Source organism: Megalobrama amblycephala, linkage group LG24, assembly GCF_018812025.1.
Source record: "Megalobrama amblycephala isolate DHTTF-2021 linkage group LG24, ASM1881202v1, whole genome shotgun sequence".
Classification (NCBI taxonomy): domain Eukaryota; kingdom Metazoa; phylum Chordata; class Actinopteri; order Cypriniformes; family Xenocyprididae; genus Megalobrama; species Megalobrama amblycephala.
In genome coordinates, this window is record NC_063067.1 from 25,303,005 (window position 1) to 25,318,393 (window position 15,389).

The window sequence follows — 15,389 nt, forward strand, 5'->3', positions numbered from 1 at the left end:
CCTGACATTTCAACATTTCTTTAGACATAAGTCTAATTTTTTTGTCATTAGTATTCACTAAGTTACAGTTCATTTTCTGAGAACTATCAGATTGGACTTCGTTCAGAGGGAGACGAGAGATCACGCATCATGTTAGTTTTCTTTATTTTACAAAAAGCACAACATTGTGTTTTTACTCTGAGTGTACACAAATAAAAGAAGACATTCTATAGTTTCAATTGATATATTACTTATGTCTCTATGACAAGAAATGAAGGAGTTTTTTAAGTCTGTTTAGCTGCAATGTGAAAAAAATCCTGCAAAACGCGCCGGCGCGTTACCCGACTCCAGAGAGTTAAGCACTGTACAGGAGCTTGATTCGATTTGTCATAACTATGTGATCTGTGATATTCGAAGCTTTGTTTTCGCACACAACCACGTGACTGCTTCGTATTCTGATTCAAAAATAACACAAACCCCTTGCGCAGGTTTCGAGTGTCATTCGCTTCTTTAATAAGAATTCACAAATCAGATAGTAAATAGTATGCATAATAGTATGGTTATTTGGCGTGCTGTCTGAGGAGAGGGCTCAGAGCTCGGTATTTGGCCCAGAGTAGTCCCCCTGTATTCTGGTTAGGAAAGTAACCAGGCAAGTGTGAGGAGACGGGGTGGTGGAGGGATGCTGTAAAACTGTCAAGGAATATGGGTGAGTCGACTTTGTCTATATATATGGTTTCACTCATGCTGATTGGGTATATATGTTGATTACTGATTGCTAAGAGCCGGCTGAAATGACGTGATGATTTGTCAGATTATTTGTAAGTTGCTCCTCCCGAATTTTGTCATTAAATCATAATACGAATAAATATTTAAATATGTGTAGTTTTGTGCATATTCATTTTGTAGTAATGTCTAATTCAGTGGTTCCCAAACCTGTCCTGGAGGACCCCCAGCCCTGCACATTTTGTATGTTTCCCTCGTTTATCACACCTGATTTAACTCATGTGCTCATTAGTAGAGACAGCAAGACCAGGAATGGGTGTGTCAGAAATAGGGAGACATGGAAAATGTGCAGGGCTGGGGGTCCTCCAGGACAGGTTTGGGAACCACTGGTCTAATTCAAAAAGCACTTCAGCTGACAATTCCACAATAATACATCCTCACACGAGCCTTGCCTGTGAACTGGTTTAGGACTAAGGCAAATCTTATGCGAACAAGGCTACATGTGTTGATCGAAGCAGATTCCTAAAAATTGTTACAGTACAATGCTACAGTAAACAGTACAGAGCTGCACCCTCTGCTGGTAGAGGACCAATGTTCTGCAGACTATAGCTCCAAACAGCTCCAAAACACCTGCCTGGAAGTTTCTAGACCTCGATTAGCTGGTTCTAAACTCTGCAGAACAGTGGCCTTCAAGGAACTCAGTTTGACAAGCAAACCAGAAAGAGCAGTTGAAGCTGTATTAAACCCCCCACAGCAGATCAGGGTTGCTTGGCCAGGTTGATGGTGGACCTGTGGGATTGAAGAGTGCCAGCGGAGGTGAAGGCGTGGGAATGGCAGGAGAGGACTATGAGAGGAAGCAGGTTTGGTGGTGGCTGGGGCTGGTGGTGACGAAGACTCTGTGATGGACAGGACTACTGACGATGAAGAATCTGAACTGGCTGAGATCAGTGACGATGACGAAGACAGTACAGTAAGGAATCAGATGGAGAGAAAGATTGTGGGTGGGCAGGGTGGGAAGAATTACCTCTGATTCCCAGTCTTATTCCCAACACCCTTGAGTCGGAGGTATCGCCGGCGATACCACCTTGGTTTTTTCTTACCAATGTGAAAGAGACTCAAAATATTCCATCAATGTTGCACATACAATTAAGAGTTATACACAATTTTTTAATCTGTGAAATATATTATTTTATTTGTGTACACTCAGAGTAAAAACAAAATGATGTGCTTTTTGTAAAATAAAGAAAACAAACATGAAGCATGATCTCTCGTCTCCCTCTGAACGAAGTCCAATCTGATTCTTCTCAGAAAATGAACTGTAACTTAGTGAATACTAATCACAAAAAATTAGACTTATGTCTAAAGAAACGTTGAAATGTTAGGTTTTAAATCATGTAAGTCAAATCGAAAACAGAAATTCTTTTCATATAGATTGTTTATGTAATCTGTATGAAAAGAGACACGTCACACGCCCGTGATTTAGCTCATTATCCGCTAATGTGGCCATGCCCACGGAGCGATCGCTATTCAGACGCAAATTCTGAGGCAATACATGTATACTTTGTCTCAATCGTGTATTTATTATCTTGAAAAGTGTTTATCTGCATGTTATAGCCATTGTTAGCTATCTCTGGAAGCCTCTGTTAGTTCCTGGAATGTCACATGATATGCCTGTTCTTTAGAGTAATTTGTGGACTAAAGGTGTACAGAGCGCCCTCCGGCTGCAAGTATGAATTGAAAACACAGTATCCAGCGCTCCTAGTGATGACAATAAATATTGAATAAATATTACTCCTCTGTATAGAAAATTGACATAAACATATGAGAATATTTCTCCAAATGTGCATGTTTTTAAGCATATTAAGAAATTACGGTCAATATAAGATTTTAAGAGTAAAACAGAGGTCAAAATGTGAAGCTTGAGTCTTAGATATTTTTAATGATGTATAGTTTGTCAACTGCACATTAACATTTAGGCTATATAACAAATATAGTAGCTTATATGAAATGCCATAGAGGGAGGAATGTTCAGATGCTTTGCATCACAGAAATACATTATATTTTAAAGTATATTAAAACAGAAAACCATTATTCGGTTAGAGACTTAAGACTTCTTTTAAAAACATTATAATGGCAATGCGTTCAATCTTTTGACTGGTACTGTAATGTAACAGAGGCCTATACAAAATTTTCTTCTCATGATGTGCAATAATACGTGCATGCATGAGATCACAAAAATCATGTTTTTTTGTTTTTTTTTGTCAAGAGTGGACATTAATCCTGTTATCAGCATGATCACAGAGGGTTTTTTTCACAACCTACCTGACTGAAAAGCCTTATTATTATGCAGGTCATTACAGGTCCTTATGCGGATGTTTTGTCTTCTCAGGTGTGAATCACAGCATTATTCATGATGATTCACGCCTCCACGCATACTGTGATTCTTGACAGTGTCTTACAAAACTAAATCAATATATTGTTTTAAATGAACAAGTAGGCATTATAATTTTTACATAATTTTGAAGCAAAAACTCTAGCCTACAACCTCCAATACCCAAAAGTCTTGTAAACACAGATTTAATATATATTTTTGGCCTTATTTCAGTGACTTAATTTTTTTGTTTTTTCAATAACCACGCATAAACGTTATTCTTTCAAAAACACAAACATGTGCATACATGTTCCTCACATATTATGGTAGCCTAGTTTGTGCTGAATACAGTGTATTGACACCTTTGTCATTAATATGTTTATGAACAACTGAAAAAAGCATAAATGTCAGGGCATGTCAAAACTTCTCCAGGCCCCAAATCAGCCTCAGACTCCAGAGGGTTAAGGCTTTGTAGCTATAGTGAATAATATTGTGTGTTCCAATGTTATTTCAACTAAGCTAAAATCCCTGCATGGTTACATTAGAGAGTAGCTACCTAATGTGCCGCCTATATCCGCTCATTCATGAGATGAGATATAATACTCGTAAACACTGCCAGCTGTAACCCGGAAGCCCTAAGAAACCTTTTCCGGGACAACCTTTAAGTGCGCATGCGCAGTCTGCCAGCGCCATATTCAAATTTGTGTAAACAAAGCTTAGCATAAGTAGAGCTAGCTAAAACTAGCGCAGCTGCATTACAGTCTATGTAAAGCTAATAGCATTGCTAAAGGGCTAGTGGCTAGCATAGCATTTTGTGGTCTGAATGCAATGTTGCAATGTTGCAATGTTGGAATGACTTCTTTCTTACTGAACTTTAATTCACTCTAGTGCTTTCACCTCCCTCTCTGTCTAACTTACACATCTTATCTTTTCTCATCTCCTCCCATTTGAGAGAACGTGACAAATGTTAAATTAATAAACCTGTTTTGTTAATCTCATTTGTTGAAGAGTTGTCTCTCTCCTAAATTTGATATTTTGGTTTCAGTAATTAGCAATCATCCTGATTACTTTTGAGGACATTTCCTGTTATTTGTAACTGCTCTTACTGATTTTAATGACATCTGGGAATATGAATTTTTGATTGGGAATCTTAATTTGATTTCAATTTTAATTGTAAATCAATTTCATAATCAATTGCAGTTTAGCTTTCATATGGATATTTGTGGATTAATTTAATGGTAGTTCCTTACCAACATCTGTCAATTGTAATCATTAACTAATAATTATTGCTCTGAAATTTTAATTTCATTAGTCATTAATTAGGATTTGGGCTTCCCTAATTCAGATGATACTTGATTGATTAATTTGATTATAATTACTCTCAATGTTTAATGCTGGACCCATTACAATTTTAATTCACAACCATAATTTCCAAATTTGAATTCAAATTTCATTTAAAATAAAGTTTAGTCTCAGACTTTCACTCCCTCAGTCTTTGATTTAATTCATTTATTTAAGGAAAATTTTGGGGTCTTCCTCAATACTTGGGTCAGTTAACTTGTCCTGCTAGAGCAGCAGGCTAACCCCCTAGGTGTAGCGACTCCCTAGCGCCACCACTCTGTCAACCCTGTAATTTTTCCAAACTTTGGGAAAAAAACTCCACTCTCTTTCTTCCTCTCTCACTTTCTCTATCTCTCGCTCCCTCTCAGCTGTCCTCTTCTGGTTTGACTACTGCCGCTGGTTTTTGGATTTGTACCTGTGAAAGTCATAAAAGCAGAGTGTTTAGAAATATTTAACAAATATTTGGGAAACGGAACACTTCTTTCAAAATAGTATGACACTCACTTTACCTTCCCTCCTCATCCTGTTATCATACCCAGCCTAGGCTCAAGCAGGTCGACAAGGAGACTGGTAGGCGTCCATAAACCCCGAGCACGCGTCTAGGAATGCTTTAAGTGGTGCATGGTTGTCAATCCTACTAGCTTAGAAACCAACCCAGTCAACACGTGAGATCATGCGATGATCACAGTGACATCACACAATCCTCATACTGTGATCCTCAGCATGTGTGTAAAGCGTGAGCTCAACGTGAGTTCATCTGATCCTCATACTGTGATCCTCAGCATGTGTGTAAAGCGTGAGCTCAACGTGAGTTCATCTGATCCTCATACTGTGATCCTCAGCATGTGTGTAAAGCGTGAGCTCAACGTGAGTTCATCTGATCCTCATACTGTGATCCTCAGCATGTGTGTAAAGCGTGAGCTCAACGTGAGTTCATCTGATCCTCATACTGTGATCCTCAGCATGTGTGTAAAGCGTGAGCTCAACGTGAGTTCATCTGATCCTCATACTGTGATCCTCAGCATGTGTGTAAAGCGTAAGCTCATTGTGAATGCTTCACACTCCGGTCCAGTTGGCGGTGGTAAATGCACCATCTAAGCTGGTCTTCCAACCACCATAAAACATGTAAAGAAGAAGAAAAAGTTGTGCATGGTATTGTTACACCGCAGAAATGGTGAGTGGCCTATTTACATACTTTTAGATGTGCAATGTGGTCTGGTCTTTTTTTTTTTTTTAGCAGAGTACTGCTCACACATGCTACATGTGCACCAGCCATTTTACCTTCAGTAATCACACCAAAATTGCTAGCTGCAGCTAGTTTGCATATCAGTATTTGTGAATTGTTAGGCCTGTTATGTCAGATCATTACAACATTACTAACTTTATATTTCAATATATTAATTTTTTTTATTTATACTTATATTTCAATAATTAACAAGCGCTGTAAAACAACAGTAAGCAAGAATGCTGCACTGGTGGAATAGCGTAAACTATCATTGCTCTTTGGATAAAAAGATGAAGTACGCCTACTCTTAGACACTCATATTAAAGATAAAAAGCCTTATTTCACCACGCTATATGACTAGTTTTTTAACAACAACTTCTATCTGCGGAACTGTAGCTGTTTTATGTTAAAAGCTTCAACGTCACTTCCCATTTACCAAAACTCAAAGTGACTGACATTCATCCTCTTATTAACATAACAAGCAACTTTACCCAGACATCAGATGCAACACTACATCATTAAGAATGTAAAGTGTAGATCTACAAAAGTGTAGTTTAAAGTACTTTATGATACACACTTTCTTTAGGATACACAACAATTGTCCAAAGAAGACTTCTTAAACAATTATCAAATACAGTAATCAGTGAGAGTGGCTAAGGTTGTCCTCTCAAACAAAAAAAATTTGTAAAAGATTTATGTGTTTCATATAATGTTTTACTAATACAGAAGTTCTTTTTGGCCTGTTAGGATTTGGAAACAAAAATTAAGGCATTGAAAAGACAGCAACAAAAAGCTCGTAGAAAATCAAAAAAGATCATTTTGGCTCTTCAGAAAAAAAATGAAAACACTTCTGATAGTGAACACTCCTCCAGAGAACTTGAATCAGACTACTCATCAGACGACTCAGGAAATATGCTGAATGTTGTGGAGCAGCATCTAAATGAAGACTTGCAAGAACAGTATGATTCAGAATCACAACAGAATACCATAATTAATATGCAAGATCAAGTGCTATGGTATGAAATTGATAGACTAAATGATTCCATGGATGTTACCAGTGAAAGTAACTCAGAGCTAGCTTTGTCTCTGGAGAAAAAGCTGTCTGAGTGGGCAATGAAATTCAACATCTCCATGACCTCTCTCACTCATTTGCTTAAGATTTTGAAGGAACATGACATTGATGTTCCAGCAGACGGACGAACACTATTGAAAACACCTCGTTCTGGCAGTTTGAGAATAACAGAAAAATCAGGTACATTTTAACTTTGAAAATGTCCATGCACTCATTTGGCAATATTATTCAGAAATTTCACTGAACTGTAAAATCTTGTTTTTGATAGGTGGCAAATACACATATTTTGGATTAAAGGAAGGTCTTACGCATACTCTGTCTGAGCAAGACACTTCAAAATACGACCACTTTGAGATTTCTTTGAATATTGATGGCCTACCCATTTTCAAGTCCAAAAACCTCACAATGTGGCCACTTCAGTGTGCTGTCATCAACATTGATGAAGTGAAAAACAGTCCTTTTGTTGTTGCTCTGTTTTCTGGAGCAAAGAAACCAAATGATTTGGAGTTTTTGAGGGATTTTATGGAGGAGCTGCAAGAACTGATGGAAACAGGCTTTAAAGGGAAGAGAATTGTCCTCAAAAACATCATATGTGATGCACCAGCACGAGCCCTCATCAAAGGAATAGTTCAGTTTAATGGCCGCTATGGCTGTGACTTTTGTGATGTAAAGGGAGTTCATGAGAGCAAAATGCTTTTTTTGTATAAAGGAAATCTCAGAACCAATGAGTCATTTAGACAGAAGACAAATCCTGAACATCACAAAACAGATAGCATTCTTTTGAATCTGGACATTGATATGATCAGGCAGTTCCCAATAGATCCCATGCATTGTGTAGATCTAGGAGTGACTAAGCGAATGTTGATGCTGTGGAAAGAAGGACCTTTGGCCCATAGATTATCAGCTGGACATCTTAGCACCATTACTTATTTTCATCAAGCTGTCCGACATCACATACCTCCTGAATTCAATAGGAAACGTCTCGGGTTACGTCTGTAACCCTGGTTCCCTGAATAAGGGAACGAGACGCTGCGTAGTCGCTTTGGGAACGCCTCTGCGTGATTACGTCTTGAAGCACTCGTGAAATCAAACCAATAGTGTAGCGGGACGTCAGAGCGGGTGACGTCACGGACCAGGAAACTATAAAGCACCCCTGAGAACAAAGAACGCCAGCTTCTGATATGGATGAAGCAGACGCTCACAGGCGTGCAGGGAGTATAGCTAAGCTACGCAGCATCTCGTTCCCTTATTCAGGGAACCAGGGTTACAGACGTAACCCGAGACATTCCCTTTCATGGGAACATCGACGCTGCGTAGTCGCTTTGGGAACGCTATTCCAACTAGGCCATAAGACCAAATGCCTGTAGTGTTTTATTTCAGGACGACAGGACTGAGGACCCTGGAGTGGAGCCCACATTAAGGTTATAAAACCTAACAAAAGTAAGCTGAGAAGACCACCCAGCAGCATCACATATGTCTTGGAGGGGAACCCCCGACATCAAAGCCTTTGAGGCAGCCATGCCCCTGGTAGAATGCGCCCGGACAGCTAGAGGAGGGGGCTGTCCGGCCGATTTGTAAGCAAGAGAGATGGCCTCGACCACCCACTTACTCATTCTCTGCTTAGACGCAGGACCTCCCTTATTAGGAGAACCGTAACACACAAACAGTTGTTCAGTCTTTCGCCACAGGGCAGCTCTGTGGACATACGCGTCTAAAGCCCTCACCGGGCAGAGCAGATTCAGTTTCTCCTGATCCGGATTTGTAAAAGGTGGAGGACAGAAGGCCTGCAGCACAATAGGCCCTGGGACATTAGTAGGGACCTTAGGAACATATCCAGGTCTAGGATGTAGAAAGGCTTTGACCATACCAGGTGCAAAGTCTAAACATGAAGGAGCAACCGATAGTGCTTGTAAGTCCCCGATTCTTTTGAGGGATGTTATGGCCAGAAGAAATACGGTTTTGAGAGTAAGGATCTTCTCAGATGCTTCCTCTAGAGGTTCAAAGGGAGCCGCAGCTAACCCTTCCAACACAATGGCTAAGTCCCAGGAAGGCATTTTTGTGCGTACAACAGGTCTCAGCCTCTGAGTGCCACGGAGAAAACGTACAACTAAAGGGTTTCTACCAACAGAAAGACCTTCTATTTTTGCGTGATAAGCGGAAATAGCGGCAATATAAACCTTCAATGTAGAAGGAGTTAAACCCTCCGAGAACTTCTCCTGGAGAAATTGCAGTACTTGACTGATAGAAGAGTGGACCGGATCCACCTGAGAGTGGCTACACCAAGTAGCAAACAATTTCCACTTATACGCGTACAGTTTTCTCGTGGTTGGAGCTCTGGAGTGGAGAATGGTCTCTACAACCTCAGTTGAGAGACCAGATTCTACGAGCTCTGCCCCCTCAGGGGCCAGGCCCACAGTTTCCATATTTCTGGGTGCGGGTGAACTATTGCGCCGCCCAACTGAGACAAGAGGTCTTGTCTGACAGGAATCTCCATGGGGGAGTCTTCTAAGAGGGATACTAGATCCGTGAACCATACTCGGGCCGGCCAGAACGGGGCTACCAATATTAGACGGACCCCGTCCCGGCGAACCCTCTCCAGAACTCCGGGGAGCAGAGCGATCGGGGGAAATGCATACAGACGCAGCCTCGGCCACGTCTGTACCATAGCATCCAACCCCAGAGGGGCTGGATGGGTCAGAGAAAACCACAGCGGGCAGTGAGACGTCTCTTTCGAGGCAAATAGGTTGACTTGTGCACGACCGAACTTTTTCCAAATCAGTTCCACCACTTCGGGGTGGAGCCTCCATTCCCCGGGCCTCGGCCCCTGCCTCGACAGGATGTCTGCTCCCACATTTTGACGTCCCGGGATATAAGCTGCTCTCAGCGAGAGAAGCTTGCCCTGGGACCACAGGAGGATCTGATGAGCTAACTTGCACAATTGGCGAGACCTCAGACCCCCCTGATGGTTGATATAAGAGACCACCGACATGTTGTCTGACTGAACTAACACGTGATGGCCCCTCAGGTCTGGGAGGAAGTATTTGAGTGCTCGAAATACCGCCATCATCTCCAGCTGATTTATATGCCGAGATCGATGATGGTCCTCCCAAAGACCCTGAGCTGAGCGACCACTCATGATCGCTCCCCACCCTGTGAGAGAAGCATCCGTCGTTAGCATTTTGCGACGACAAGGAGCTCCTAGCACAAGACCTTGGGATAGAAACCAGGGCTTCTTCCACACCACCAGAGCACGAAGGCATCGCCGCGTGACCTTGATTGTGCGAAAAGGTTTCCCCTCGGAGAAAACCCCCTGGTTTTGAGCCACCACTGTAGGGGTCTCATGTGCAGCAGGCCAAAAGGTATCACGTTGGACGCCGCTGCCATCAGACCCAACATTCTCTGAATTTGCTTCACAGTGAGTGACTGGCCTAATTTCACCCCTTTCACGGTTGAGAGAATGGAATTCACCCGAGCAGGGGACAAATGTGCCTGCATCGAAGTGGAATCCCAAACTACCCCTAGGTAATTGGTAGTTTGAGCCGGTAAAAGCACACTTTTCTTGGCATTGAGTCTCAACCCTAACTTCTTCATGTGGGACAGAACTACATCTCGATGTTGAACTGCCTGTTGCTCTGATTGAGCTAGAATCAACCAATCGTCGATATAATTCAGTACGCGGATGCCCTGGAGTCTCAGAGGAGCCAGCGCTGCATCCACGCACTTCGTGAAGGTGCGGGGTGAAAGGGATAGGCCAAACGGAAGAACCTTGTATTGGTAAGCTTCGCCCCCGAAAGCAAACCTGAGGAACTTCCAATGTGAAGGATGGATTGATACATGGAAGTACGCGTCTTTCAGATCTATTGTCACAAACCAGTCCTCGGACCTGATCTGTGTAGTGATCTGTTTGAGTGTTAGCATCTTGAACTTGAGCCTTTGCACTGAACGATTTAACATGCGTAAATCTAGAATAGGACGCAACCCTCCATCCTTCTTCGGAACTATGAAGTATCGGCTGTAAAACCCTGACTGTATGCTGGCGGGAGGAACCCTCTCTATAGCCCCCTTTTGCAAAAGTGTCATCACTTCTTGTTCCATAACCAGAGACTGCTGGGGGTCCACTACTGTAGCGAGGACCCCGTTGAACTGGGGCGGGCGAAACCCGAATTGTATTTTGTACCCCCTTTCTATCATTTGCAGCACCCATTGAGAAATATTGGGAAGACTTTTCCATTCTTCTAAATATTCTACTAAGGGGACCAGTCTCTCGAGACTGGTCTCTGGTGTTTTTTGAGCACTTGGCTCGACGCCCTGAAGCGGCGCGCCGGCAGGGAACAGTCGAATCAGGTGCTGGCCGACCCTCCTCAGAGCTGCCGTGCCCCGAGACACACGAGGTGGCGGGGTTGACAGAACGGCCCCCTGAGGGCACCGAAGATGGGTCAACTTTATGGATTTTAATTTTTCTGGACCCACTCCGGTGGGGGCTGCCCTCGGAAGTCCTGGACCCCATGTGTCAGGACTTTTTTGCAGCCTTCCTGGCAATAATAACAGCCCGCAGATCTGTTTTACCCCGGGAAGGCTTCACTTGTGCTGTCTTACCCGGTCCCCAAGATCTTCTCGGGGGAGCACGGGTGGCAACACTTTGTTTTTGCTGCGCTCTATGCGCAGATGAGGAGCTTGTAGACGGCTGAGGCTGCTCCCGCTCAGCAGCCTCAGCAGAGCGGCGAGGGAAGAACTTCTGAAAGGCTGCAGACTGACGTTTTGCCTCCTGGAACCTCTCGACGACCGATGTTACGGAGTCGCCGAAGAGGCCCTGAACAGACACTGGTGCATCAAGAAGGACTGCCTTATCGCGTTCTTTGATATCTGACAAGTTCAGCCATAAATGCCTCTCCGTGGCCACCAGGGCTGCCATAGACCGGCCGATTGCTTTTGCCGTCTCCTTGGTGGCCCGGAGAGCTAAGTCAGTCGCCTTTCTCAATTCTTGAATACATTCAAAAGACGCCTCGCCACTCTGATCTATTTCCCCCAGCAGGTCAGCTTGGTATGCCTGGAGGATCGACATAGTATGGAGGCATGAAGCCGCCTGACCCGCTGAGGTGTAAGCCCTGCCCACCAACGCTGATGTTGTACGCAGGGGTCTGGTGGGCAAAGTCGGGGATTTTAATGACGATGCTGACTCAGGCGAGAGATAGCTCGCGAGCGTCTCTTCGACCTGAGGCATCGCCGTATAACCGTATTCTTTCCCTCCCATGATGTTATTATACAGAGATGTCGTTGGGTTATGAACACGGAAATGCGCCGGATTCTGCCACGATCTCGACACCTCGGTGTGGAGATCCGGAAAGAACGGCAATCCCCGGGGCTGAGGTTGTGCTCGGGCAGGGAGAAAGCGCTCATCTAGTTTGCTTTTAACTCGCGCTTCAGGTCTTTCTTCTGGCCATTCAATGTTTAATTTAGCCACTGCCCGAGACAGCACCTCAAAAAGCTCCTCATATGCTGGAGATGCGGGTGGCGGAGCCTCATCTCCAGCGCCGGCGCACGCTATATCCATCTCCTCGGAGACAGATAAGCGAAGCTCCGGTGCCTCCACTCTGGGGGAAGAAACCGCTACGCGTGCTTCCGCGGCCAGAGAAGAGGCAGCAGACCTGGCAGGTGAGGGTCGAGATAGGGCAGAACCCGTCTCTAACCCCTCCACCAGATCCATTTGTGAACCCCAAGAACGAAGTCTACGCTGTGCCTCGGCAGCAGCGGGACCCGTGCCCTGGGGAACACTCGCCGCGGCGTCCTCCTTTTTATCAAAGAACGCGCGGCGTGATCGGAGTACACGGAGCGTTAACTTCTCACAATGCACACAGACAGCTCCCTCGAGAGCTGCCTGTGCATGCTCCACTCCCATACAAGCAACGCACATATCGTGTGTATCCCCGCCCGTGATGAAACGAGGGCAGGGAGGAGCACATCTAGTGAACTGTTGCTTGTCTTTTTCCGCCATAATCGTGTCTTTGCAATATACATATATGGAACTAATATATATGCTTGGTGACTAAATACTCTTGTCCTCGGACGAAGAGATATTTTGTTTGCTGTGAATAATGACAGACAACACCAAATAAGACACACAATACACAGAGCGCTTGCTGAAGACACAGAAGCTGGCGTTCTTTGTTCTCAGGGGTGCTTTATAGTTTCCTGGTCCGTGACGTCACCCGCTCTGACGTCCCGCTACACTATTGGTTTGATTTCACGAGTGCTTCAAGACGTAATCACGCAGAGGCGTTCCCAAAGCGACTACGCAGCGTCGATGTTCCCATGAAAGGGAACCCATCGGGTTAGATGAACTGAAGCACTGGAAAGCAACTGAATTCCGAACATTTTTGCTTTATACTGGACCAGTGATTTTGAAATATGTTCTCGATAAGGAGAAGTATATTCACTTCCTTTCACTTAGTATTGGAATGCGCATCTTGTACAGTGAAAACCTAATGGAGCATCGTGATTATGCAGATGAGCTGTTAACATATTTTGTTGAAAAAGGTAGCAGCCTGTATAGCATGAGTTTCATCTCATATAATGTGCATTGCTTGCTACATCTCACTGATGTTGCAAATTACAACAGATCATTACACTATTGTTCAGCGTACAAGTTTGAGAACAATATGGGTCAAATCAAGAGGTTTATCCGCGGTTCAAGTGATCCACTGATTCAAGTAGCTAACAGATTGGCAGAGAGGCAAGCAATATCAAGTTCTAAGAAATCAAATGTTAACTCTGGTACGCCAAAGACAAAAGAATGTTACAGAATGACCAATGATAGCTACTGCCTTATACATGGAGTTCAAGAAAATCTGATTTTTTGTGAGTTTTTTTGCAGAATGGAACCTTTGTACACTAAGCCATGTGACTCCAGAATAATTGGCCATATTCAAAGGATTTCGGAATCACACTAAAATGTTACATACTGACACCACTCAACTGAGACATAAAGCAATCATGATACCTTTGTCATTGATTGATAAAGATGAATACAATGCGGTAGCGCTTATACCGCTCATGCATTCAGTTTGATTAGTTAGTCAAGTAAGTAAGGCAGGGTTTTTGCCTTTTTTATTGCATGTTATCCTGATTTTGATCCAAAGACTATGAATAATGCGTGTGTGTGTGTGTGCGTGTGCGTGTGCGTGTGCGTGCGTATTTCAGTATCGAATTTGTTTATTCGGTGATGGACAGACATCTGTTGTACCAATCAGTTTGATTTTTGATGACAATGGAACATTGAAGTGTCGATGGACATCATCACTCTCAAACATTAAAAACAATTCTCCACCAAACCCTAACTGGAAGGTTTATGACATTGTGAAGATCGTTGGACCATCAATTGGTAAGAAATTGCAATAATGGTGCATTTGAATTGAATGTGATGAAAATGAATGTGATGCTGAAATGTGGGTATAAGAACACAAATTCAAGTTGTTGTGCCTAATATAAGACAATCACAATTTTAGTTTTACATAAGTATTTAACATTTCTGGAAGATTTTTTTCTCAATATTATGATAGGTGGTCTTATAAATTTACTAATCATAATATATTTATGTATTCTATGATGAATAAATAGTTGACTGAATTTCCATTATACACATAGTATACATAAATTTACCACTTACAGGAGACTATGATCAAGCAAATCAATACATCTCAGATTACACAACGGGGGTCTCAGCAGCAGAGGACTCAATTACTTATTCAATGACAGACCCTGCAGTTGTGGAATTACCTGAGAAGAGAAAAAGGAAAAATAAGCTCTGTGATGAAAGTGACATCAATTCAGAGACATCTTCCTGTGAAGGTCTGTATATATTGAAATGATTGGTATGCAGAAAACAATTTAGCCATAACTCTGTGATCATTCTTTATTTGTATGTACTAAACAGATGATATGAACTTGAAGCAGTCAGGAAATGAAGTGAAGCAATCTGGTCTGAAGTCAAGAAATGTCCCACTGCCCAAACCTCCTATATACCATGGTTAGCCTGTTTTAACTTTGATGTAGAACTTTGAACTTGCTAAAGCACTTTTATGTTTTTTCAATCCATTTTTTATTAGTTTGTTTTTTTCTTCTTTTGAACATTAGTCAATATTCAGCTCATTCAGAAAGTTCAGTGTGACAGTGTTTTAACTTTTTAACTAAACTTTTATTTAATAAAAAATATTTTTCTTCTGCATGATCTATCTTTAAAGATACTCTTCAGAGAAGTGGGAAAAAAGATGAGGATGATCCCAAGCCCACAAGCTCTGATGTCTCAGGTGATTTAAACATATACACACATATACAAAAGATAAATTCATGTATTAATGGTGTGTATAATGTGTTACTATGCAGAGGTTTTTACACTTTATATTGCCAAAACCCACCATATATGATGAACCTTTAGCTAAGGAGTAATGTTGGACATGTAAACCTGAAGATAAACATTTTTAGTTCAAATTTATTAGTTTTATAGAAGCTTTACAAAGAATTCTGTTTTACAAAGAAATACAAATCCCATACTACAGATAAAAAACAAATATAAACACTTAAATGTCTCTATCAAGAACTTAAAAATGTGACTGTAACAATGTTTGAATATATTAATATTTATGTTTTTTATGAATTTTATGAAGACCCTTACAACCCTCTGG

General features: G+C 42.3%; 1 protein-coding gene across 1 annotated transcript; it reads left to right on the forward strand.

The window, feature by feature from the left end:
* Positions 1–5,473: 5,473 nt before the first annotated feature.
* Positions 5,474–7,710, forward strand: LOC125259781. The gene is made up of 2 exons (XM_048177703.1): positions 5,474–6,891; positions 6,980–7,710. Exons 1-2 carry the CDS (start codon positions 6,552–6,554, stop codon positions 7,708–7,710), a joined length of 1,071 nt encoding a protein of 356 aa, XP_048033660.1. The 5' UTR covers positions 5,474–6,551.
* Positions 7,711–15,389: the final 7,679 nt, after the last annotated feature.